This window comes from Colias eurytheme, chromosome 3 (assembly GCF_061535395.1).
Source record: "Colias eurytheme isolate Ceu_HAF_F1 chromosome 3, ilColEury1 Martin Lab GWU primary, whole genome shotgun sequence".
Lineage (NCBI taxonomy): Eukaryota > Metazoa > Arthropoda > Insecta > Lepidoptera > Pieridae > Colias > Colias eurytheme.
In genome coordinates this window covers 7,309,647-7,337,000 of record NC_142982.1, presented here as the reverse complement: position 1 = coordinate 7,337,000, position 27,354 = coordinate 7,309,647, and the positions used below count along the sequence as shown (strand labels likewise).

Sequence of the window (27,354 nt, the reverse complement as noted above, 5' to 3'; positions counted from 1 at the left end):
CGGCGTATGTCAATCCCATACATTTTTGCCTTTTCTAACTTCGTTATCGTTTTTAAATTGTTACTTTGTCTAAGGCCCCTGGTCTTTACATTTATATTAGGTACGTACATACAATATTTTTCGTTGGTTGCGTATAAGAATTATTGTTCCAATATATTGTACTTCAATACATTATTATATTCTTTGTTCTTATTTGAAGATAACTAAAGTGGAATTCTGATGAGATGATAACGCTTTTGATATGAATCGTTTCGTTGACATTTTGAGCATTTTAGTTGGTTTTATTTTATTTTAATATATTTAATACTACTGTCTAAGTTTTATCAAAAGCTACGTATCAGTAATAACCACAGGAGGCTACGTTTTCATTACAAAACATTCTTAAGGAGTTTTAAAATGCATCTAAATTGTCTGAAATGAAACATTGTTATCTCTTATTATTTATTATATTACCTCGAAGTGCCACGGGTTGACTACTTCAGTTATAGGATATACAATTTATGGAAAAAGGTTCATTACAATATTTAATCTAATAAACAGATAAATAAATTAAAAAGGAGAAAATATCTTGAAGTACAATAATTATTGTGTTTAATAGATGAACTATATAGGATTGTATCCCTTAAGATTCTTACAAAACTCGCGAGAAGAACCTTGGCTCGTGGTTTAAAGAAATCGCACCCCAATGAAAAACTGACTAAAAACGAATATCGTAGGATTTGTATGTAATTTATTTACAATTTTCTTAATATTGAATATTGATATTTATATGTCATTGTATGCACATTGTAATTAAAATATATTACAAGAAACAAACACGAAAGGAATTCCAAGCATCAACAGTAAATATCAATTGAATCGACGAATCACTATTAAATAACGACGTTTAAACGAACTTATTATTTATAATTTTTAGATAATAAGTATAAAACATTAATCAGTTTATGATCAATATCTTTACATTAAAACATTTTATCTATGTACTTAACATTATTTGGCAGTAGTGATTTACAAAATACCAAACGAAATTGAGTATCTATTATTATATTTAATCTACATTACTTATATATTATATAGATACAGAGGTATATTTTCTCTGTATAACAAATGGTAACTCAATGTGGTTCTTTTTACTTATCGAACGAAAGTCTTGCAATATATGCATTTAGATCCTTCGATACACATAGATTATATAAAATTTTATTGACAATAAAGACCTACCTAACCGTTATATCACCGTAATAATATAACAAAGGAGAAAATATACCAGAAGTCGGATAACATCGACATACATTCGTTAGTCTCCAACAAAATTTATTTATTAATAATAATTAAAGCTTAAAATGGTGAAATAGAAAATAACTTTTATCATATATGTGAGCATCACACACAGGTGAGACTATTCTGTCGAACATTCAATGCACTGCGTCCCTGCGTTGCTGCACACGCCTAGTTATATACGTAGTTAGTACATATAACAAATAAAGCTTCTAATGTTCTCTGTATCCTTCTGCATTTGGTTATCGTACCACTACCGTCTCACACTAGATACCAAACGTACATAAACAGTTTCAACTAAACTTAACGTTACGAATTTATTGAAAACACTTAGTTCTTACCCGGCCGTTTCATGCCCATTTATTAAAGATCGTCTTATTAATATTATAAAATAAATGAACGTATTAAATAAAAATTAGATATTTACAATAATTTTTTAATTATTAATATATAAACACATGTATGGTCGTTAGACGCGAACTCAAAATGCAGGATTAGCGCACACACGACGCACCTTTCGCTTACACACATAAACCACACACTACACCATTGGGTTTAAACGATTTAAAGATAATATTGTCTCGACAAAATCTCACTCCACGAACACTCGTCATTTATTATTAGCGAGTCGTATATACTAAGTATATGTATATAAATTTGATAAAGTTAATTCGTTTGTAACTTTCCATTTTCTATAGTCGTCAAAACACTGGGAGTCCGAAGTTTATAGGAAGATCACGCGCTTGAAACGCGTGCCGGCGTTTGTGGCACTATACATTATCGGTAGCGAACAGCGCATTTCATACAATAAGGGTGAAAACTGGCCACTGGAATCCACAAGGTCTCTGGCACTGAAGGGTTCGCTAGCATTCGATGTTATAGTGCTCAACAAACGGCGGCAAGGCGAAACGTATGCGGCGCGCTCTGTGCTGGAACGTGTCGCGCGGCAAGCGCGGAGGGCGAAGCGCGCCGTTAAATAATGCTCTCCCGGTTGCGCTCGTTCTCCTCCTGCGAGCTCAGTGAACTTCCCCCACAGATCTGCATTTCGATCTCTTGTAACCTATGACCAAGCATTAACGCTATTACACATGCTGGAACCTCTCACATTAATTTCATATTAAGTTCTATCATTAGGAATAGGTATGTATTTTCGGGTGATAACAAAAAAATATTTTCCTGTATTTTTTTAATTTAAGAGCGAAATTTTAGGTGTAAAAATGTGTATTTTCAAAAATATGACAGAATAAGAAGCAAATATCAAAAAAGACTTTAAACATGCCGGCCGACACATTGTGGCAAATTACAGCATCACAAGACTCTTAAAACAAGCACATCTTTGTTCGACGTAAATACCTTGTTCCCACCTCTTCTTGAAGCGAATAATTATGTAAAATAGCTTGGTCTTTACAAAACCCAGATTTAAACAGAGTAGCTTAAAAAAATAAAATTTAAATTGATCACATCTTTACTCGTTTAATGAATAAACAAGATTTCCAATTTAAAAACAAGATTAGGAAAGCTAAGTAAATTTTAGAAACGTAGGTAATCATTAATATCTACATCTTCTCTTATATATATCTAAAAATGAATCGCAAAATGTGTTGGTAAGCGCATAACTCGAGAAAGGCTGAACAGATTTCGTTAATTCTTTTTTTATAATAATCCTTGAAGTACGAGGATGGTTTTTAATTTTTATGGAGACAAAATGTAAACATGTACCACGGGCGAAGCCGGGGCGGACCGCTAGTATATATATAAAGATAATGATAGTCATCTAAATATAAAACAAGACCCTAACAAATAAAAGTATAAACTTTTGCACCATAATATTCCTCTCAAAACACTGCCTGAAAACAAACCTTTGATCAACTTCCCATTGCTGCTGGCTCAGCTTCGCGGACATTGCGGCGTTCTCCGTTTCCACCGTATACAGGCGTTCCCGTAGACGCTTTATCTCTGACTCCAGCGCGTCATGAGAGTCACGGACGACCTTGGGAGCCACACTGCCCGTCGCAACACTACCGCCGCCCACTGCACTGCTACGGGCACTTGAAGCACACGATACTACTGGTGATGCTACCCGAAGAGGGCTTACTGATGAACTAAAATAGAACATTAATAGTGAAAACTGTTAAACTCGGAAGCCGAAATTTTGACAATAAAATGTTTTTATGCCCTTTGTGATTTTCTATCATTATAGACCAGTTTAAAATATAGTACTTTTAAATATTAATTTCAATATCGATCAGAATTTTGTGAAATTTGGAACAAGAAATTTGAAATAATTACCTCAAAATTAAAAGATAGATATCAACAAACTAAAAACTAACATAATGCGTTCCTATAATATACCTATAAACCTGGTCCCGGAAAGAAGGCGGATGTGACGAATGCATCGGAATAATCATAGAGGGTCGAGGGAGCTGCATGTCCACTATCGACACCTTCCCGACTGACTCCAGCATTCCCGGCGTCGAGTAGGAACGCCCGATAGACACTAAAAGTTACAAAAGCATGTAAATATCTTGTTCTGAGCGTCAAACACACAATGAAATAGAAAGTGCTAGGAAATTTGCAAGGTACATGCGATGAGTGTTATAATCATCACATGGCTGCTGTCTACTTACTTAATATCTTTCAAATATTTACATAAAAGCAAATTAAAAGGGGCTGTGGTAAAGTTGGCGTCGTTATGAACTTTCGCGGCCAGTGATTGGCCAGTAATGAAAAATACAAAACCAAATATCTCGGTTCCTAATACGTTTCGAGATAATAATTTTTGCTCACAATATATTGCTCTTTTAAAATATCCAAGTTTTAATACTGCCCGTGAAAGTTCATGTGGACGCCACTAGCTCATACAAAAGTACCCAAACCCAAGTTTAATTACAAATAAACTTACTAGATAAGCTTTCAAATACATACTAAGATACAATTATTTCTATTCTAAATGCCACACTCAGAAAAATTGACTAGAAAAGACTTACTTGCATTTGGCGCCAAAGAAAGATAGAGTTAAAATATAAATAAACGTATAGAATAAAAACATTAAATGATGCCAAAATGATTCCAAATCAGCTGTCCATATTAATATTATAAATGCAATAACTATGTCTGTCTGTCTGTTACTCAATCACGCCTTAACTACTGAACCAATTTGCATGAAATTTGGTATAGAGATATTTTGATACCCGAGAAAGGACATAGGCTACTTTTTATCCCGGGAAATAGGATGGCTTTTATCCCGGAAATCCCACGGGAATGGGAACTATGCGGGTTTTTCTTTGAATGCGCTTGCGTAGCTGCGGGTGGAAAGCTAGTAACATAATAATATAAATAGTACATAATTTAGATATGTAGATATATCTTAGCTTTTGAAGTGAAACTTCTTCAGGCGTGTTGAGAGTAAAATTTCAAGGTCACGTCATGGCAATACCGTCACGTCATAGAATCTTTGAATCTTGCCAACGAAGTTTCACTTCTGACACACACGTGTCAGAAGTGAAACTTCGAGCACACACTCGGCACACACGTTCTTTTTTTACATTTACTTGTTTATTTTTACATCGTTGAAATATGAACTGAATTGAAGTAGTAAAAGAGTGAGATAATTAACCGATTCTAATGTTAACCTAGTTAAAAATGTTTAATCATTATCAAAAATTTTAACTCCAAGTGTGGCAGTAAGCTATTTAAAACTAATTAAAACTACTTATATGCTTAAAAAATATGAAAGTGATGGAGTGATAACATACCATACGTACCTTTGTCCGCCGGTGTTTTTCTATATTTTTCAAGTCTTTTCACCGCTATCGCTTCAAGGCGTACACGCGCAGCAGGATACTCTTTGAGGACATCCCACATGTCGTTCTTGCTGAGCACGAACAGGTCCGAGTAGCCCACAGAGCGCACTGACGCTGTCCGCCGGTTGCCTGTCGACGTGTCATCCACACACTCCGTGCCAACTGGTGCTCGGTACACATCTCATGAACTGCCATGGCTTTCAGATAGCCAAGACCAGGCCAGAAGATCACAAGCATTCCATACAGAAACCGTAACACCAGTTGTGTGAGCAATCAAGGGAATGGTCAACCAGACACAACCAAAACTACCCTCGCATTCAAGTGGAATTATAGACCAAAGACAAATGTAAGTGAAAAAATTGAAGTCATACCACTTAGAAACAAACTATAAGAAGCCATTTCTAACGATATTAGAGAGTGCTTCAAGACAAAGCATTTGGGATTGAAAAATAAGAAACTTTACTTCGAAAAGAATAAGCCGCTACATGTTCAAGACTATTTTTACTAAGATTTTCAAACTAAAGATTTAACAGCTATACCGGCAAAATGACGAAATATCATTCAATAACGTAAATTGTCAATATAGAATTTAAATTTAATCTTGGGGTTACATGCACCAAGAAGTCACGCCAAATATATAAAAAATTTGGGGAGGATGCAAAGCGATCGGGGACACTGCCTTCAATACAACCAAAGGAGATGAAAGTTGAAAGCAAAAGAAAACACGTGACGCTTTCCTCTACTAAGATTAATAAATGCGATAAAGTAAATAACAAAGCTGTACATTACCTAAATATATAATATATATAATGAAAGGATAAAGTGTAAAATGATGTATATATATTAGTGATAGTCAAAATAGGAAAAAAATGCGAAAAAATGTGATATAAAAAATAAAACACGTTAAGCGCTTTCTACAATAATTTTCATACAAAACGACTTTAACTGATATTTATTTTAGCTATCATTAAAAGAAATTCAAATCTTTGAATAATAACTAAAAGATAAATCAGGCATAAAGGTCGTCTGTAGATGTCCCAAAACCTGTTGATAGCGTTGTGGCCGCTCCCTCGGCCTGACTGCAGCGTCTCCTCGAAACCTTTGCGTTTTAAAGACTTTCCGAAAAATAACGAAATTGATAATAATGGCGTGGCGTCTCGGGCCGTTGCGATATTTACCAAGTTGTTTACCTGCTGTGCCCATATTCAGAATGGAAATTTCGCCAAAATAAGAACCAGCCTTTAGTGTTGCAAGAACTGTTTTTCCGTTGTCACCCATCACCTGTAATTTCCCTCGATTCACTATGTACATTTCCTTCCCGACTTCACCTACAACGGAATTTTAATATTTTATGTTATGTTGGCCTTTGCATTCCCTATAATTATTTTAATTGGTAAATAATTATTCCGTACCTTTCCTGCATATGTAATCTCCTGGAGAAAACAATACGGGGCGAAGCCTCAACACGAGTTCACACAAAAAACCAGCTTCCGTATTCTGAAAGATCTCCACTCTGCGAATTAATAAAATATAAAAAGTGCTTATATTGTTGTGGAATAATCGCATATAATATAAGTTATCGCGGACCTACACCCCAAACAATGCACTAACAGCATTTAGTGGAAAAACAAAAGCTCGCAATAGCCATTTGACGACAAAAATTTACGGATCGTATAAACGAACGCTTTTGAATAATTCATGGACATAAAAAGTGAATGTTTCTGTTTTTAATTATACAACACGGGATATTAAGCTCAAACTGCTTCTCTGACGCTGCTTTATCGTAACTGTATTCATAATTTAGAAATCATTTCCATTGAATTTATTCTCGCAATTTTATGCACGATTTGATTCAAACCATTTTGATTGTAGACATACACGTGTAAAGCAAGTATGTATGTACCTCTTCAGTGTGTCGAGATGGACATTTATAGCTATTTCTGCTTTTAGTTTATCAGGAAGACAAGACACTGCCTTCTCTTCGTCTGAACACTTCTGCGTGAGCCATAAATAATCGAACCATTTTATAACTTTCACTTGTAAATGGTTTGGAACTCTTCTCATACGCATGTAGGTTTTGACACCATCTAGTTTTGCTGCAACAATTATAAAAATCAATAGTTAATATTAATTTTAATATAAATGGAAATACAGTTGAGTGATTACGAAATTAAATATGGTATTCAGTAAACATAACCACTTGTGAACATATTTCATACTCAAAAGCCTGTGTATTATCTATAATAACCGAACATTTCAAACATTTGATCTAGGTTTATTATTAATTATATATTGCTCTACATACATCAATTTTCGTGCTAATATCATTTTCAACATCACTTTGTTGTGGTCAAGGCCTGTATGCCCTATAGCATAAATACTAATTATGATAAATTTAATTTAAGTTAATAATTAATTACGATACGTTAATTTCAATAGAAGAAAAAAATTAACTCACATCTAAACAATGTTTATTTTATTAAAGATAGCTATGTTATCTGATCAAATCGCCTCACCAGATGCCATTACGTCCCTATAAAGACTTAAGTACCACGTCATAAAAAAATTCATCTCTGAAGTTTACTATAGGTGCGGTGCTGGTAATAAAATTTATATCACGTTTAAAAGTATCGCTTGCAAAGCTTATGAAAATTAAAATGTATAATAGTTAACTTAAATAACTCCCAGTGTTGGTAAGACGAGAAGTACTTTCGGGAGTAAGTTTAGCGTCTCAAATGTTGGACAAAGTTAATGGTAGCAAGAATAATTTCAATCTCAAGTTTAGCACACCCGATTAAGCCTTTCATGTCAGCGACTTGCCGATAAAGTTGGGTTAGTTCGTGGCTTTGAGTAAAGTATATGCTACGGCGGCTTATGCATGATTTTATAACGAGCACCTATACTCGTTTTACTCAATATAATAATAGCGATTATGTTCAAATTTGAAACATGTATCAAATACAAAGTTTAGATAAAACCGTTACACTGAATATTAACCGAAGAACTACCTACACTATGTTTCTTATTATTACATTACATTTACATTATAAAGAGGTATATAAATTGCATAAGTACGTTTTCTTAACTGTTTTAATCGTAACAACTAGAAACATGTTAATATATTTAGTATTTCGTGAAAAAAATCGTATAAAAGAATAACTTTAAAAATGTATTTCTGAAATAATCGGCGTATTAGACAAAGTTAAGTTGACAAGATTTATTGGAATTTTAATTAATTATTAAAGATTTTGTATATTGGTAACATGTATTCCCTTTTCGCGGACGCTATCTTTCTCGTTTATGTATATGATAAGAGATGCATATTTTCTTATAATAAAGCAATGAAATAATTCTTCGAAACGACCAAGTTATTATTTTTTGTCTCGTGATAGTAGTGTAGAGTAAATGGTATTTATGATAAGAGTAATGTGTTCCAAAGTTTGTTTCCGTCGTTTATATTTTTATTTTATTTACTACTTTCATAAAAAATAAAGAATTGCTTCTACATATTATAATTTAATTTTAATTAGTGTTTCGACGAAATACAAAATCAAATTTAATATTCAATATGAAGCGAAAATTAAATTCTAGATACAAACTCGACGCAGCCATTTGATTGGCGACAGTTAGTTATTTATTAATTAAATTTCACTCAATTTTCCGTTAAGCAAGAGCAATTCGACACGTCTCGCCGTTTATCAGGGTTTAATTAATATAATCAAGAACGATTCGAGTGCTGTAGCCCGTAGCGTGTAGCACGCGTGTTAGGGCTACGGCGTAGCGGCGTCCCAGGGCTGGCAGAGCGCGGACCGGTCGGCGGAATGCGGATCGATGCGGCGGACGCGCGGGACGCACCGCTGGGATGGGGTGCGGCGCCCGACTTTCGCCGAGCTATTTATAGCATTCAAGCCGCTGACCTATTTCGCTGCAGCGCCACCGAGGAAGGTCACGGATTCAGCCCGCTCTGTGCCGCCGCGGCGCCATTGTCTTTTTGACCAAACTGCAGTGCTAATTACAGCTGTTGACTCTTTGCTGCCCCTGTGTCTGCTGTGAATTGAATCGGTTTCGGTCATCGATGTTCCGTCACGCGACAATGTTTATTTTTAACTCAACCTTACCCCGTGCTACATTGCAGTCCACTGACCTCTCCGTCTGCACTGACGTCATACGCGATTCAATTTATTTTATAATCCGTTTCATATTGTATTCGAAATTATATAATTTGTAGCGATATATTTTAAGCAAAATGTTTGCGACTGTTTGCGTAAATTACTAATTTCCCAAAATTGGTAAATGAAGTATACCTTTGTACTTGACCCAATCCAAGAAGACAAATGATTTCCGTGGAACTAGGGAAAGGTTTGGCAATTGAACAGGATAATTAGGGTAGATGAGATTGTTTTGTCGTGAGCTGTCGAAGGCCGGCGCGTGCCGGCACGTTTACCTGCTTAGCACGTTAATGCGACGCCGCGTCTCACCTTCGGGCTACGTCAGCTCTTTGACCCTAGTCCCGTATTAACCTTTCAGTATAGTGAAATAACAAGACAACTTTACTGGCCGGGATTTAAAATCTTGGATATGAATATAATTCATATAAATATAAAATGAAACTAAGAATGAGTGAAAAATTTGCTGTGAAAGTGTAGTCCGAAATTCATTAAGTCCAAAATACATTTTTCATATTATGATAATTATTTAATAAAACATGAAGATATACATCGGTCTATTGTATTAATTGTCAATATACACTAAAATGAAAACAAACGAGTACAAGTTAATTATCATATTAATAGCGAATCGCACGAAATTGAACGCGTTGAACCGCAGCCATTAATGAATTAGCGTAAGGTTATTAATAATTACGGCAAATATTGTTCGTATTAATGTTACAAATTGTGCTTCAACGTTCGATGATGATGTTTTAAACTATTATGATCAATAAATGAAGGTAAACACTTTGAATGAGTTAATATTCTCTGAATTATTTATCATCAAGAACACGCGTTAAATCTCCTGTTTAATCAATACAAAAATTACAATAAATAATTGCATTCTTTGAAACATTATGGACAAATTCAATAAATCTTATCCAAATATACGTTATAAAAGTAACTACAAAATCCCGCAATTCACTTGCAATACCCTTAATAGCTATATAAACACAAGTAAACATAAGTAATCAAAACATTTGGCGTAAAAACTTTTATGTGAATAAAACTCCATATAAGAGAAAATCGGAAATGTTTTGTTTGAAATCGCAGTAAGCCCCATGTTTTATGGGTATAACGAATTGTACAGCCTTTCATCTCGCTTTCAATTCTTTTACTTTTCCAACTCTAAACGAGTGAAGGTACTCCTATATGTTGTGTAAAAATATTGACATTATTTCATAGGATATAAAACTTATTGGTATGTAAAATTGTATTCATTATTTTATTTTCTATTTAAATAAAATACAATAAATTATGCTTTATGCAATTATTATGCTTTAGAATACGTCAATAAAAGAGAGGAGAGCACTTTATTTTATCTATATCTATATATTTTTGTGGACTAAACTGCTAACAACAAACTTTATAAATTCATAGTATTATTGGTCTGGTGACTAGCTTTTGTTCGACTACAATCACTGTCTCAGAAAGCTATATAGGTAAGGACGTCGAGTTTTCGGCGCCTCTCTTGATCTCTCTTCTGTCGTGTTGGACATATTGTTACTCCGATATCATTGTATAGAAATAGGTGCTACAAAGTGCTTTTATATAAACTATTTGCAGCATAAACTCTGTTTTACTATTCATCATACATATAAATTATAGCGACCTGATTAGCATATTTATTAGTAACTGACTTTTATTCCAACGTGTTTTACTCAACAGCTGTAAAACATTATGTTACCCGGGAATTCAGTTTTTTATAGCTTCATACATATTTAAAAAATAAACTCATGAAAGCTTCTTTGTTATTGTTGTGGCCTGTGGTAAATTTTCAGAGTTACGAATTTTATTGATGAACTTAATCACTTCAAATTCGCTAGACATGTTACATAAATAATAATGTAACAAACATAACTCCGTACTAAAGATAGTGTGCATTCAATGAGCAGATATTTATGCACTACTGCTTGCGTAATTTACTCGTTTGAATTATACATGCTATTAGAGCGAACAGGGATGACACATTAACATCATTAGTGATACATATTGCAGGAGTATTAGGCACGGCGACGACGGAGCTTCCAAGTTACTTCTTTTATCATGAATTTATATTAAATAATCATTGACTTATGACTCTTTTACAGCGTAATATTTATTAGAAATCGTTTCAGTTTGTTTTAAACAATTGAACGGAAAATGGTGGGTTAAGTAAGAATGAATAAAAGTTTATAACACACCGTTCACACACCTAGAACCCCTTAGAAGTGTTCATTAATTTACCGTTCAGGTTCAACCATTCTGTTCAATTTATTGCACAGTGTAGATAATAAGATAATGTAAAAGTATGAGCCTTTTAAAATAAAATCAACAGAGCTGACTTAGTAAGTGATATAGTAAATTTCTGTAACAACAAGTTCTGCTATAATATTATATACGGAAAATTAAGTTTAGTACTTTATGGAGCGATCACTGAGAGCGTGTATAGCCTTAATTAAGCTCAGGCGGTATAAACTACTACAATACCAAATTAAAATTCAATAAATATTACGATATTAACGAATAAATATAGCGAAAAAAGGAAGGAAGCTGGCTTATGGACCAGAATAACGTATTATACATTTTCTTAGCTCTACCATACTTATAATAATCGTATTATATGAGGGAAGATGTAACTTTTCTGTGCTTTTATTGAATAAAATTATAAGGTTATTAATCTATTTAGAAAATTATTTCGAAAGAAGGAAGCTATTACACCACTGATTATATTTTGTTTTCAGTGTATCCCGTTTCCACCCGGCGCAAGATGAAGCTGTAATACATAAGATCGCACTACAGCAACTTACCTTGGAACTCTTTCCTCGCTGTGCTCACTGAGGTGACAATATTGGCGACGTGTCCCAGCACTGTTGCAAACAACAAGAGCCCGAACAGAAGCTGGGCTATCACAAACACGTATTCTCCTTTACTACGTGGTCGGGGCAGGTCACCTGTCAAGCAAATATATATTAGAAAATGTATTTATAATTATTGTAGAGAATATACAGCTTCCTATATTCTGTAGAACTTTAAATAAATCTTTTTTTTTTGAACATGGTGTTAAATGGTGACACAATTACATTAATAAAGTACAAACATGTTCAGCCAATACAATAAAGCATGCAAAATAATTACCATAAAGGAGTTAATGGTCTGTTCGGGTTGAACTTTCCATGAACTCCTTTATGGTATAATCATATTCTTTACAACTAACTTCTTTGTTATTTTTATTCGTCCGTTAATTAATAGAAGGGTTTCTTTGGTAACATGGGTTGTAAAACTAGACGACTTGTTCATATTAATTAAATACTTTTAGCTTGGATTGTAAATTAATATTTTAAGAACATTTTGATTTTTTTATTGTATTCATTAAATTCACTCATGTAAATTCATTCTGGTGTTTTAGAAACAAAATCGAAGAGAATGATCGAAAAATTGAATAGATAGCATAAATAATATATCAACTAAGTAAGTCAAACATCCATAATTCATAGATCAGCCTTTAAAGTTGAATTTAAAATTCCATTTCACGAAAGCCGAGGACGCTTTTTGGCCAAATATAATTTTGTTCTCATTTTCAAATAGCAGGATGCAGAGCGGCTAGACGATTGGAAGGTACGTGATTGCTGGAAGCAAATACTGCAGTCGCCGTTCAGAGCCGCAACTTGTAGTTCAATTTATTTATATCACAACTGCATAAATAAATTTAGAAGCTCTGTAGTCAATTTTAACTTGTAAGATATACCTACGCTTTATTTATTGATTTATAAATTTAACAACTAGAATCAGTAATTTTCTAGATATACCAAATAAATTTAAAGTATGTTTTAGTCTCAATTTGAAGCAAGGCGCACACCGGTAATTAAATAGTTTTAATTAATAACGAGTTGTGGTCACAATTGCTCCGACCACCATTGCACGAGTGAATTCGGTAGTTCACATTTGTTAAATTCGTTGAAGCGCAAATTTATAATTGCCTTGAAATGAGTAAATTTTTAGTCGGAAACATTCAAATATTAATTAAAGATAGCGCTCGTTTTGCAAAAGTAGGGCGTACCTTAGATACGTCATTAAAGTGCATTTTATGGATAAAATTCAATCTGAAATAGTAAAATGCACAAATAGTCAAATAAGCTTTATTTTATGGTAGTTATTGAAATAAAATAAAATGTAATAATTTGCTCTAGTAATGATTTTAACGTATAGAAGAAAAAACTTTACTGAATTTTAAAGCCAAGAAATATATTGAATAATAAAAAGCACACACACGGACATCCCGACAGCTATGAAATAGACTGTGGAAATAGTTTATTCATTTAGTACTGACAGCCCTATCGTATAAAGGCGAGTTCTCAAAAAGGCGGACGCAGCGTATACATATTCCGTTGTAACTGAGAATTATTAAAACAGTTTGCACATTTCAACTTCATCTTTCTATAGAATCAATGTCAAATTAAGCCTCGAAACGGAAGAAATTTACGCGGCACCTGTGACGAGGAAGCGGTAAAAAGGATAAATTGCTCTATAAGCTACTTTGAATTGAATAGAGGCCACTTCCACTGTGGAATGCGATACATCTATTCAATTGAAGAGGATAAAAGTCTATGTGGAGAATGATTTATAGGTTTTAGAAGAGGCAAAGAAATACTTAGAACATAACTCATTCGAACATTCCGCTAGATAGAGGGTATCGATAAACCACGCTATAACGCTAAGATATATTGATATTTAACAGATAGGGGGAACGTATCTAACTTTTCGTTACCCAATATTATTAAATACACGTCCACAAAATATACAAATCGAGATATAAATAGATTTCATGAAATATATTACTGAAAGGGAAATTTTATCTTTAAACGTTTCCTATGTTTGAAACATCTGAACGAAATACGTCGCTTATACATTTGCTTCGTTTATTTCTATAACTAAAATTCTAAATTCACAAAAATAAAAGCGATTCTCGAAACTACGTAATTAGGTAGAAGCTCTTAAAAAGCTTTCAGTGGTTAACCGCATCGAAATGTATCCGCATATTAATACAACGTTGTCAAACCCTGGGTAAGCCAATTGAATGCGCCTTGATTAGGGGTTGGATACACCCGACCGCAGATATCAAATATTATGAGCACATTTGAAAAGTTTCCGCACAGGGAATTTCGGGTGTTAAAGTTATTATAAACTCCCTTCTATTGAACGCTCTCGTTGTATAGACTCCTGGGTAATATCGACTGGAGATGCGGCAGATGGCTCAATGCAAACTTTTAATTATTTGTATTGCTATATTATATTCACAATAACTGAACATAATTAGATTTGGTAACATTTAAAATAAATCATACGCATACGGCATACCTAAACGCCACTGAATCGTTAAACACCTATGTTAAACACGGTCGGCCCGCGACTGACTTTCGAGTCAATATTTGTAAATACATTACTTATATTTGCTCTGAATGAATTCATGTTGGAGTTCAAAGTTGCAAGAAAGCGGAAGAAACCAAACAAATATTTGATAACAATCCTTAAAGCTTTATAGAAATATTTTTCATAATTCCTTGAACCGCACATTTTCATTAGATAATAAGCTTCTTCTAGGAAATTCATGTTGAAGGCTAGATATTATAGCAAGGCTCATCCTACTAAGTATCACTACAATAATTATGAAAATATTATAAAATGTTCGTCGTGTTAATTTCATATTTCATTTTGACTCTACCTTGGTTTTCCACATCTATCTATACTTTATTCCAAGACATAACATAGTAACGCCGAGACTAATGATAAACAAAGTAGGAATAACTTAACAAATATTATTATTAAATTAATAATGACAATTTTTTATATCATGTGATATCATGTTAAATAATATTTATTGTATCTCCGATTTAAAAGATTTTAATGGTATTTCTTTTTTCTAGTACACCTTCACTAGGTGTACTACAAAAAAGACAACAACACAAGAAATCGATCATTTCTTTATCAGTCTACAACAGCCGAGTGAGTCTGATATAATAGGGCCACAAAGAGACCTTTATCTTTGAAAAAGTATTCTTTCGCCGAAATCGGAGCCATAATTCAACCTTTACGCAACAAAAAGCTTAAAAAATGTAATCGCTCTATTTTCCTTGTTTAGATGTTGTTAGGCTCTATTATCGCAACAATGTTAACATTTTTCTTATCGTTATGATGGATCCTTTTGTAATTACGAAATACGTTTTTATATTAAGTAGCAGTGGGTACAAAAAAATCTAATTACCAATAAAATATGATTTACTTTAACATTAATAAAAATCATAAATTACAAATTTGATTTATAATAATAAGTTCATTGTATTATATAATTCTATATTCTAATTTTTCACTGGCATAATGAAAGATAAGCTCTTTAACCTATAGCCAAAGGTTCACATTTTAAATAAATGACGTGTTTAAGGAAGAATTCAAATGAAATAAGATGTGGGGAATCATAAAATTAAATGATTTAATACCTTACACATAAAACGTGTTTGTGCGATCTGCAATAAGTGTACGCAGTCGCGAAATTCAAATGGCCTCATTAAATGAAATGAGGCTAGACGTTCCAACACCTCCGCCATAATCCAGGAACATTATCGCGTTCAAAATTACGTACGTACTGCGTTAAATAATTTTAATTTGAACGCATAATACGCACGTATGTTTCTGCGTAAGGGGGTATAGATATCATTTGCATGTTTGATTAGTACGGCGAAAGAGGTAATACGTTAACACAGAAAGAATATTATGGGAATAGGCACCAACATATTGTGATTTTCAAATCTAAATATATATATTATATGCAATGAAATAACATTTCATCATTATTCAAATTTTCCGCGCTGATTTTATTACTGTATATTTCGAACATTAATTGAACTAAGCACACGCAAAATTATTTTATTTAAGTATATTTTTAATTTTATATAGACTTTGGTTCTAAGATATATTTTAATTCGCCGGGTTTTTCTTGGTATTACTGACGCAAAATATTGAAGTTGTTTATGCTTCTTAAGTTAAAGGACTCATAATTTTTCTATTTATTATATAGCTGTTTCGGCGAAAACTTTTCAGTCAAAGGTGTTTTTGCTCGAAGTCTCAGTTAAAAGCACTTTCAACCAAAAGTAATCTTGACTGAATGTAGCTACTTAGATTTAAAATTTAACCAATAAAAAGTAGATTAAATAAATTAAGGATTTTATTTTACCAAAAAGTTTCTGTATTGAAAGGTCTTTAAATTGTGAATTGACATAGGTATCAATATTATAACAAATATTGTTATAATAAATAATAAATATTTTATAACCGAGTATCGAACTACGGATGAGCGACACGTCATTTTATAAGCGACACGTAATCGTAGGAACCGTAATCCAAAACACAGTTTCTACTTTAAGTAATTTAGAAATGTTAAAGAAAAAGAGTTTCGGGAAAACATAAAAAAAAACAGAAAGTATCCGCCTTATCCAATTATAAGTACGTTTGAAGGGAAACAGTATCTATATTAATAAGTCCGTTATCTAAACTAATAGATCCCGAATGAATTTAACAATATTGTTGGTAGTTTCGAACCAATAATAACATATTATAACTTATAAGCAACATAAATAAACGCTATCTTTCCTGCAATTATTTCTCCATTTACCGATAGGACGGAAACAGTCGACCTCCGGGTTGCCCGTGTCGCGCTTTACCGCATCAAACACTCTATTATTAAATATTTTAGTCACATTAACCCGTTGGGAATATTTTCTCGCATCGATTTACCTGCACGTTTAATGCTTTATTGAAATGTTCCGTATATCTTCTTCTTCTTATATATAAAAATGAATCGCAAAATTTGTTGGTAAGCGCATAACTCGAGAACGGCTGAACCGATTTTGATAATTCTTTTTTCATTATATTCCTTGAAGTACGAGGATGGTTCTTATGTAGAGAAAACGTAAACATGTACCACGGGCGAAGCCGGGGCGGACCGCTAGTAGGAGATAAAATGACGAGACGACTGGTTATATTTTATAAACAATAGATAATTAGACAGAAAATATACTTACCTGCTATTTATATAAAAAATATTATGATAGAAGAAACATAGGGTTAGCTTTTGTATTTCTCTTTTGTGAAGCATAAATTTAAAGAAAATTCACGAAAGTGATATAACATAAATCTGTGAAGGCCATCATCCTTAAGAACGCTTACTGCAACTTTTATGAGAGTTCTTATAAACCAAAGTGTTCGTCTGAGTTTTATGCAATATAAAATTTATTTAAACGTTTATGGTTAGATTAATATTTGGATAGAATATTCAGTTTTATTAATATTTTTTTAAAACACAATTATTATATTCGTAATTTCTATCCAAATTATTGTTCATTAAAAATCAGTCAGGATATAAACTCCTTTTGAACCTCTATGTAGATGGTATAACTTATTCATTGATAAAATTTCATGAAAACTATCTCGATTCTAGAAGATCAAAATCGTGCCGCATCGAAAGTAGACCTACAAACTACTTAAAAGTTTTTATATTTGTTTATGTCCGAAAATTCCCAATCGACGAAGTTTTTAAGACGATGAGGAATAAGGAAAATAATACATATTTGAAGTATACTTCTTAAATTAAACGCCGTAATGCTTTTAAATAGTGTCTTTTCGGCCTTTTAACTCCCGTCCGTACTAGGAATATAGGTGTTTAAATTGCCACCAAAGTGCAAACGATCTAAATATAATCTCTTTTGGGTGTAAGCCAAGCAGTTGCAGCATCTGCATTATGTGTAATAGAATGCATGGCATTTGTAAAGTTTATTTAACGGTGTTAACTGTATTAGATTTCGAAAATGACCCTATTAATTTTACATTTTCAGACACACCTTGAATTTTTATTGTCATTAACTTGACTTGTCTACAATTATTAAGATAATGTGATATTAGTGATACTTACATAAAATGTTCATGTAATTTTTACACACTATTTGATGTCTCATGGTAATGGAAAACAAACTTCATTAAAGCTATATTGAAAATTTAAGTAATAAGCTCAGGTCGTTACTGCATTGAAATATACCTAATATATTATTTTACAACCCATATTTGATATCAACTTTCATAAAGGGCCCTTATTATACACGATATTGTAAACTATACAGGATCACGTACCTGCCTCAAAAGCCCTCATATTATATTCGAGGATAACCTCTTTACAAGTAAGTTGCTTTTAAAACTTATGTTACGAACTTACGTAGTACCTTTTCAGGTATGTTTATGATCCCTTATATTTTACAAGAGACCGTGGTTGTATCCATTTTCTTTTTATTACAGTGTTCGAGAATTTTTAAGATAAAATCTAGTTTTACGACTGAATATATGGAAAAAATGTACTCACCTATTGTAGTCAGCGCCAACGTGCACCAATAATAACTCTGTAGATATTGTTTCACTACGTCCGCAGTCTCTGTATCATGATATACCCAGTTTTTACTACCGAACCCATTGTTTTTATATATTATATGGTACAAGCATCCATTCCAATGGAATATCACTAATAAATAATGAATTAAACTGGTCGACCTAAATAAGTTAGGATAGTTCGTGTGCCGTTCGGTACGGTCCATGAAGGCCCAGAAGCGATAAATTTTTACAAGTCTGAAGGATCTTAAGATGGAATTAAAGCCTATGGATAAATAAAGGAAATCCAGCGGCAATAAACAGAGACAGTCTATGTAAAATGTGGTAGAGTTCATATAATGCGCCCTCAGCTTGGCCGGTTCCGTTTGCAACACCCCGTCTTCTAAGTAGCCCGTCCGAAAATGAAATAAAATGTCCGCCAGATAAAGGAAGTCCGAAAAATAATCCAAACAAAACCACACTATTAACGTTTCACCTGAAACAAAAGACATTAAAAGGCTAAGGACTTCGTTATATCGCATTGAAAGGGCGGGTTGAATATTATGTTCTACTTCTAAAACCATCTTAAGCGTATAACAAATGAGATTATATCTTTGTGGAAATATGAAAGGACGACTGTAACTAAACAATAGGAAATTTGAGCGTTGTTACATTGAGTTGCGTCTTTCAAAGTATCACATTGTTTTACGGTTTTGACATTTAAGAGAAAAGCTATTTAGGTAAGTAATTTAATTCTCTACGGTGCAAGTTAAGCAAACTATTCGCTGAGTGCGCTAAATCGATGCAAGCCAGATCGGCTGCTAATCTAAGTTGCTTCCTCAAATAGACGTTACATGAGCTTCATATAAATTACTAAATTTCAAAATAATTAATCCCAGTCAATATATGCGCTCATAAAAATTAAACATGAGTTCGTATTCCAAACACATCAGACAGGGTTCATTAAACTTGTTAGTAAATAAGGGAAATTAGATTACAAAACGCATTTTTAATTACTTATAGCAGTCATTGTTTACTGTTACGTAATATTTAACAAATATTTAAATAATCAGCATGTAGTTATCGTTATGTAAAACCAATCGCATGAAGACTTACAGCCTTGGCGATCGATATATCTATAAAAGGGTTTAAGATGAACATCTTACCATTGATTTCTTGAAAGGCGAATCTATATACGATGACCCAGAGGTTGTATAAGAATGCGAGGGAGACGACCATGGACCAGTAATAACACAGCCGGCCGGCGGGGTCGAACACGAATGAAAATGACAATCCGAACCGAAACGGCCCAGCGTTGAAGGTCGACCGTCGTCGGATGGATCTGCTGTTGAACAAAATTGTTAAATTTAGTAGTAAATCCAATTTATTAAATCAATAGACTGTTTGTGTCAATATAAGGAAGCCAGTTACCACGCTTGTCTTTAAGTAATATCAGAGAACTTTAAAACATCTGCAAAGGCGATAGGCAAAGAGAAATACGGAATAACAAATGTGTAGACTCAATGTTATGTAAGCTACATGCCTTCTTAACTTATTTTGTGTGAAATTACTGAGTATTTACTAATTATTATATTACCTAAAATAACGATGTTTTATGTTCCAGTATTCAATCATTCAAAATTATTGGCTTATTCAGCAAGGGAATGGTATTAATTAATTACTTAATTGGAAAGTCAACAGAAACGGATTAACAGTCATTATTGTATCTTTTTTATTCAAATAAAAATTGCATTTAATATGATCTATGTAACTGATCTGCTTATATTAAACAATTAATTCTCGATGTAATAGCCTATTAAGACTAGTTTAGATCAAACAGAATCCATTTTGAATTCAATTTATGTTCTCACAACAATCAATGGCAATGGATCACATTACTATCAGCCAATAATGTATGCGTGTTATAACAATACATATTAATTCATATGTACGGGTTTACATAGACTGATTGTATACTGATAACGACAAACAGGGACTTCGACGTATGTAATACCACGTAATATAGAGTCAATAATGAAATATCACATGTACATGAAAATGAAGCCGCAATTCAAGTAATTTCAATTAATATCGCTTTCCAAACTGTTTTCAATATCTATCAACTATTCGAAATCAATTCAGCTTTAAATCACCACGTTTAATATAGTAATTCATAATGATATTTAAATTGCTGTTTAACATATTTTGCTCAACATAATGTTTATAAAAGTTACACATAACAGAAATGAATTACTTAAGCAAAGATCAAAAGTCATTTTGTTAAAATAAAATCGGAGACTGAGTCTCGAGTATGCACACAGCCGCGGGTGTTTACATGAAAACTTGTTGTCGTGATGAAATAGTAAATAGTTGCTGAATAACACTGAAATACAGGCGCATCGAATATTCCAATATTATACAAATCAGGAAAATTTTAACATAAAAGTTAAAATCTTAGATAATTATTTTAAAACTCAAACTTTTATCCATGCACTCCGTAGTTATAATATAGCATCCCTTAACAAAATTTTGCAGCCGTTGTAAAGTTATGGATACTGTAACAGCTTTTTAATGAATTCATAATAATTATTGATTGCATGCGCTTTTTTTTATTAAAACAATTTTTTACTGTAAAACCTTTGGATATAGGTAATTGAGACTTAGGGCCGATTTTTCAATGCTTGGATAAAACTTAGGCCCTTCGCTCATGGAGCTACTCAAAAATGACTGAACTAATCAGTAATTACGATTACAAACCAGTTACAAATTGTATCTCGCATACAACGCTACTCAAGTTATAAGGTTTCAGTCACTTGTCAATGTTTGCTCGTTCATTTTTATCATAAAAAACAAAGAAACTCGGGAAACCAGTAGCGTGGAGACCGGCACGACGCGTCGCGCGTGATTGGTTGCTAACGCGTTACTCACCAGTTAGTAACTAGTCGCGTCGTGTGCGAATCTCCATAGAACAGGTATGGGCTGTGACGCTCAGGCAACTCGTTAGTAATTTGAGTTTGTGACTAGTTCTTTTTGAGTAGCTCCATGAGCGAAGGGCCTTAATAATGTACAAACCATTTTAAAAACGTATTCTAATTTCCGTATTTGACAGTTTACGTGACATTTTAATATAATCGTGTAATTATACTTTATTGGACGGATAAGTTTTATCCAAGCATTGAAAAATTGGCCCTTTACGAACAATTCGTTAAATATTTTACATAAACTGTCAAATAATTACTTCAAATTACCTATATGAAACAAAATTTATAAATGAAACATAGCAATAATCACATAAAATCAAGGAAACATGTTTTATACTACAGTACGTACATAATAAAAGTGATAAACCTTACATAATGTTTGACTTTGAAAATGAATAACTTCTGAAAAAATATATTGACAGTTACCCGCGGTTTATACCACGATAATACCCTCTTTTTAATCCGCAACATCTTTTTCTTATTTAACAGTATTAAGTTAAATCTATTAGCAAAGTTAGTTAAAGTTATTAAAATCAAAAGTCATTAGCAATTGGGGCCGGACCGCTTCAAGCAGTTGAGACCGACGGCTTGAAGCCGCGACCGCACGGTGAACTATATACATCACTGCCGTACACGGACTGCTCGAGCAGTCGCGACCGCTTCAAGCCGTCAACTACGCGGTTTGTAGCAACAGCTCGAGCAGTCAAGGACCGACCGTTTGAGCAGTCCGTGTACGGCCGCGCTATGCAACTAACCTGTCAGTGCCGTTACAATGAGAAGCGAGGTGGTTGTGCGAGTGGTGCGGGGCGGGCGTCGCGTGCGGCGTGTGCGGCGTGCTGCGCCAGCCGCCGAGCAGTGGAGCCTCGCCACTCGCACCCAGGAGTTTTAATCTATATGGGTTAAGGTATCATGAATGACATCAGTAGACACAGAAGATAAACACTATGGTATTAATTGGAGAACACCGTCTTTATTTATTTGAATAATAGCAGATTGATTAAATCGATTTTTCTTAGAGCGCATCGTTGGATAGTGGCATTTCTTGTTATCAATCATAAAAATATCATAGCCTTAATATCTGAAATACACGAAGATGATAGAGTTGAATTCGCATTTATTTATTGAATTAAAATACCCTACTTACTAAAGACGAAAAGTTGCAAAAAAATTCAATTTGGAGTGTACATTGTAATTGAATTTGAGCTAAAAACGAGATCAACCTGATCAATTTTAATAGAATTCGATAGCACGAGGAAAAGCCGAGGAATACCCGCCGCAGTTCCAAAGCTCAATCGACTTAGTGGCACATGAGCGGCTATACCGGTAAAAATTGGTTTTTCAAATGCAGTATCGAGGGACTGAGGGGTAAAAGTGCTCGCTTCGAGCTGTCGTAGTGTGAAATGAGATATAAACCGTTCAAAAATGTGATTCGATGGTGAGGCGGCGCGTCGTCCGCTCGCACGACTCCCAATATTGTTGGCTTAACATTGCTACCTGCGTTGAAATGTTACATTTCACGAGATTTAGGTACTATAGAAACGCCTCAATGGAAATAGGCGGATTCAGAAAATAAAACGTATTTTATCGATATTTCTATACTGCGATTGCCATTTTGTGAAAGCTTTTGCCCGTAATATTTTAAATACTTTTTGTTTGTTAAAATTTTTATTTTTTGAACAAAAATAACGAGTTGAGGATAATAATTATTTCTATGCAATTTATTTGTATCAGATTTTATATATATAAATAAATGCATTTTTAATGAAATAATTAATTCTACAAGAAATGAACAATCTGTCACTACCAACTTGGCTTGTTTAACTTGATCTAACGATAAAATCTTTTGTTTATTCTGGGCCAACCTCCTTCCTCCTTCTTTAGCTCGTATCTCTGAATGACGGGACACTTATGATTAAGGCTCTCTTAAAATAAGGGCTCTCACGTGCCTCAACAAACAAGAGACGGACCCTCGAAGCTGGCACTCCACGGCTGCTTTAATGGGCACGGCACACGTTAACCACCTAACGCCAAAATAATTGATACTTTACGAAAATGTGCTTTTTGTTACGTAAACAGCAATAAATTGCTCTCAAAACTAAACATTTTGAAACCGTACAACATTTTTATGGTGGATAAACAATGTATAAATTAAAAATGTAAGGTAAAAGCCAGTTGTATTCAGTTTATGGCGAAGATTTTCCGAGCCAGTAAGTGAATAGCGCGTTAACGAGTAACAAAGAAACTACACATACCCGTACCTGTATGTACGTGACTGCTGAGTTGGTTGGACTTGTGTAAGTTATTTTTATGCTATGTTTTATTTTTGCTTTTGAGTGTAGATATTTGCAATATTATGATGTAAATATTATTTTTGTATATTTAACAGTAAATTCGATCTATGTTTTTTAATTTTGAAATACTCAGAATCGCTTCGTTACATTAGTTTTTTTAATTTGAAAATACCATTCAAAAGTATAGGAACTTTTCATCATTACTTTCATATTCTATACACATTTCTCGGAGATTTTAAAATATTCACAATAAATGATAGCGCATCATTCAAGTAGAATCCAAGAAACGCCCCAATTTACGATGCACTTTTGTTTAAACGCTAACTGGGTGAGATTATCTCAAAGATAGAACAGCACAATATATCTGGTTTATCGTTGAAAGCTGCTTGACAGCTCCAGTTTAGAGGATGCGAAATAATATTGCTTTTGCATAGCGCAGAATGTACACGTCACACCCCACACGTCATCACTAGGTACTGCATACGTAAAACCCAGTCTGAACCCGGCAAATGTGTGCTATAACCTATTTTAGAATTGCTATCAATAACATGATGGATGAAAACAATCCTCTATATATTGTCATTTTGTAGCTTTTGTAGGAAACAAAAGCTACAAAATGACAAATATAAACGCTTTATAAACGTTACTCATATAGACCATCCTTATTCGTTCGTTCGTTATGTTCCATTCGTTATTCCTTAATCCTTAGCGTTTATTCTATTCTCTGTCATTAGTCTCGGCCTACTGATGTATAATTTTATAGAAGGTCAATTAAGTTTAGTATAGGTACTCTTAAAACTGGATATAAACAAATGTTCATTTTCACAATCATTACTTCAGACTACATAATACATAATATACAATCAGTAGAAAGGAAATGTTATTTGAATAAATTTAAACACTTATTGCTCAACAAAGACGACAGTAATATACAAGTATCCATCCAAGATATCATTTAATTTGCTCCGACTTTGTTTCTAAGAGACGGTGAAGAAACTTCTGGAAAGTTCGATCATTTGCAATAAGTATTACGATTCTATTAAAGGATTCGAGTAAAAGTTAGTACACCCGCAAGGTAAAGAACTTGTGATTAACGTACTTTGTTACTATAGTTTCTCCAATACGTGTTTCTATCCTAGTGGAAAATTCCATTAGTTCACCTGAAGTTGTTGTTATTATTTTTTTTTAATCTGATATTTGTTCAAGACGAAAAAAAATTATGAATTTAAAAGACCAATCAAGTTTATGGGCGATAAATCAATCTAGAATTCGCTTTATGGTACGGGAGCTATTAACGTTTTAAAAAAAGTCATTTTAGTATAGTTGGGTTTTTGATATACTGTTTCTCTTGCTATTTCGGTTAGAGTCCGCGCTGTCTGGCTGGCGGTAGTGGTTGCGTTTATTAGTGCGCACAGGAAAATATCCGTAATTTAAAGTCATTTATTAACGCGTAATTTTAATCTTTTGCCTTTAGATAGATCCATCAGACATAAATTTGTTATTGCAAGACGTTTTTTTCGTTGTTAAATAGGTGCCATACGCAATTTTTTATTTCAAAATCATTAAAATGTCATCGAAATAAGTGAAATTACATCAACATGATTCCGCTTAAAAGGTAAGTAATAACTTTATTACTTATATATATTATATTATCCTTTTTTAATACTTATATTGAATAATTAGTAAACTAATATTTTTAATAGATGGTTTCATATTTATTACACTTTTGGGTATTAATATGAATTTGATGATATTTGGTTTTTATCAAGTTTACATTAACGTCCTATTTGAGGTTCGTTGGGAAAAGGAGGCACCATGGTAGATTGTTGCTAAAAAATTGTAAATGGTAAAATGAATATTATGCATAGTATATCCTTCACGGGGACTCATGTTGATGGAATTTCACTTATTTCGATGACATTTTAATGATTTTGAAATAAAAAATTGCGTCTGGCACCTATTTAACAACGAAAAAAACGTCTTGCAATAAAAAAATTATGTCTCATGGATCTATCTAAAGGCAAAAGATTAAAAATTACGCGTTAAAAAATGACTTTAAATTAAGGATATTTTCCTGTGCAGATAAGATGCGCACTAATAAACGCAACCACTGCGACCAGCCAGACAGCCCGGACTCTAACCGAAATAGCAAGAGGAACAGTATATCAAAGAACCAGCTATACTAAAATGCTCTCTTGTCAACGTTGGTAGCTCCTATACGATTAAGAATATGTCAAAAATATTGTACAAAGCGTCAACAATCTATTAGAATACATTTATTAAATAGGCAATAATACTGTCCAGTCCAATTGAAAACTTTTAAAGAAAATGATCACTAAGCTCAGCAATGAGAATTTCGACATAAGGAGGAATGGAACCGATGTTTTATTTCTTGTACTTGGTACCGATACTTATGAAGTATCCCTGGGGAAGTTGATACAGCCTCAGATTCTAAATGAGACCATTGGGTAAGAATTCCCCGTCGAAAAAAAAGTCGATCGCACAGAGAAATCGAACAATCTATATAAAAATACTCTGCGGATTAGGAATGTTTTTAGGGCTGTAGGTTGTAAAGAAAATAATGATGTTAAGTAATTTTGTAAAGGTGATTAGACTTCAATTGAACTGATTACATTCAATATAAAAGTAGGCCATTCGAGTTATTTTTGGCCTAAGCTCTCGGGTAAACATTTATTATGCGTAAATACCGAATACAGTCAATATTTCATACTTGAGCAACTTTCCCTTCCTTCCTTCTAAGACGCATAACTAATAATAACAACATTTCCTAAACAAATACTCCTATTGCTTTGTATTCGCCTCAAATAATAGAGAAATATATAATATCGCTACGGAGACTACGTATTGTAGGCTAATTCTGTATAGTTTGTTTTGTTTAAAACTTTAAACTTTAATTGATATGAAATGTTTATTTGCATTACTTTATTCCATAAAATATATACTTAATAGGAGTATTCAAAGTTGCACAAAAGCTATAGCATGGCTATAGCTTATTTGAATCCAAAACTGAATCCAACTTTCAGCGCTAATGTTTACTTTTTCGTTCAGTTTTAAATTTCAAACAAATTTATAAAACGTGTTTTAAATGTTACTTTAATTTTCACAGTTAATAAAATCATAATGGATTAGATTATTTTACTAAATATTACACTTTCTGTGGTTAGTACCGTATCAAAACGATGTAGTAATTATGCGACAATTAATAATCCTTTTTTATTTATCTATAGATATTCTTCATTTTACGTATAATGTATGCTTACCTAGCTTTATGTGAGCGTCGTGAGCGTAAAGAGAGATCCAATTCACTCGCAGCAGAGCATGCGGTGCCGGCTTGCAGGGAGCCTCGCGACCCGCCCAGCCGCCGCGAACCCAGCCGACACGTCATCAT

The 27,354-nt window shown here is 33.4% G+C and overlaps 1 protein-coding gene across 2 annotated transcripts; it reads right to left on the bottom strand.

Annotated features, from left to right (window-relative positions):
* LOC149909720 (cyclic nucleotide-gated channel alpha-3) lies at positions 1 to 27,354 on the bottom strand. 2 transcript variants are annotated; one of them, XM_090119801.1, is made up of 12 exons: positions 27,227 to 27,354; positions 22,410 to 22,544; positions 19,840 to 20,018; positions 18,672 to 19,169; positions 12,079 to 12,222; positions 6,985 to 7,177; positions 6,494 to 6,594; positions 6,260 to 6,409; positions 5,034 to 5,210; positions 3,631 to 3,775; positions 3,138 to 3,380; positions 1 to 2,338 (listed from the first exon to the last, which is right to left on the bottom strand). In XM_090119801.1, the coding sequence occupies exons 1-12, from the start codon at positions 27,352 to 27,354 to the stop codon at positions 2,251 to 2,253; spliced, it is 2,181 nt and encodes a 726-aa protein (XP_089975927.1). In that variant the 3' UTR covers positions 1 to 2,250. The 2 variants fall into 2 exon arrangements, with proteins under 2 accessions (XP_089975927.1, XP_089975928.1); XM_090119802.1 differs by having other exon boundaries at positions 5,043 to 5,210; positions 27,227 to 27,351.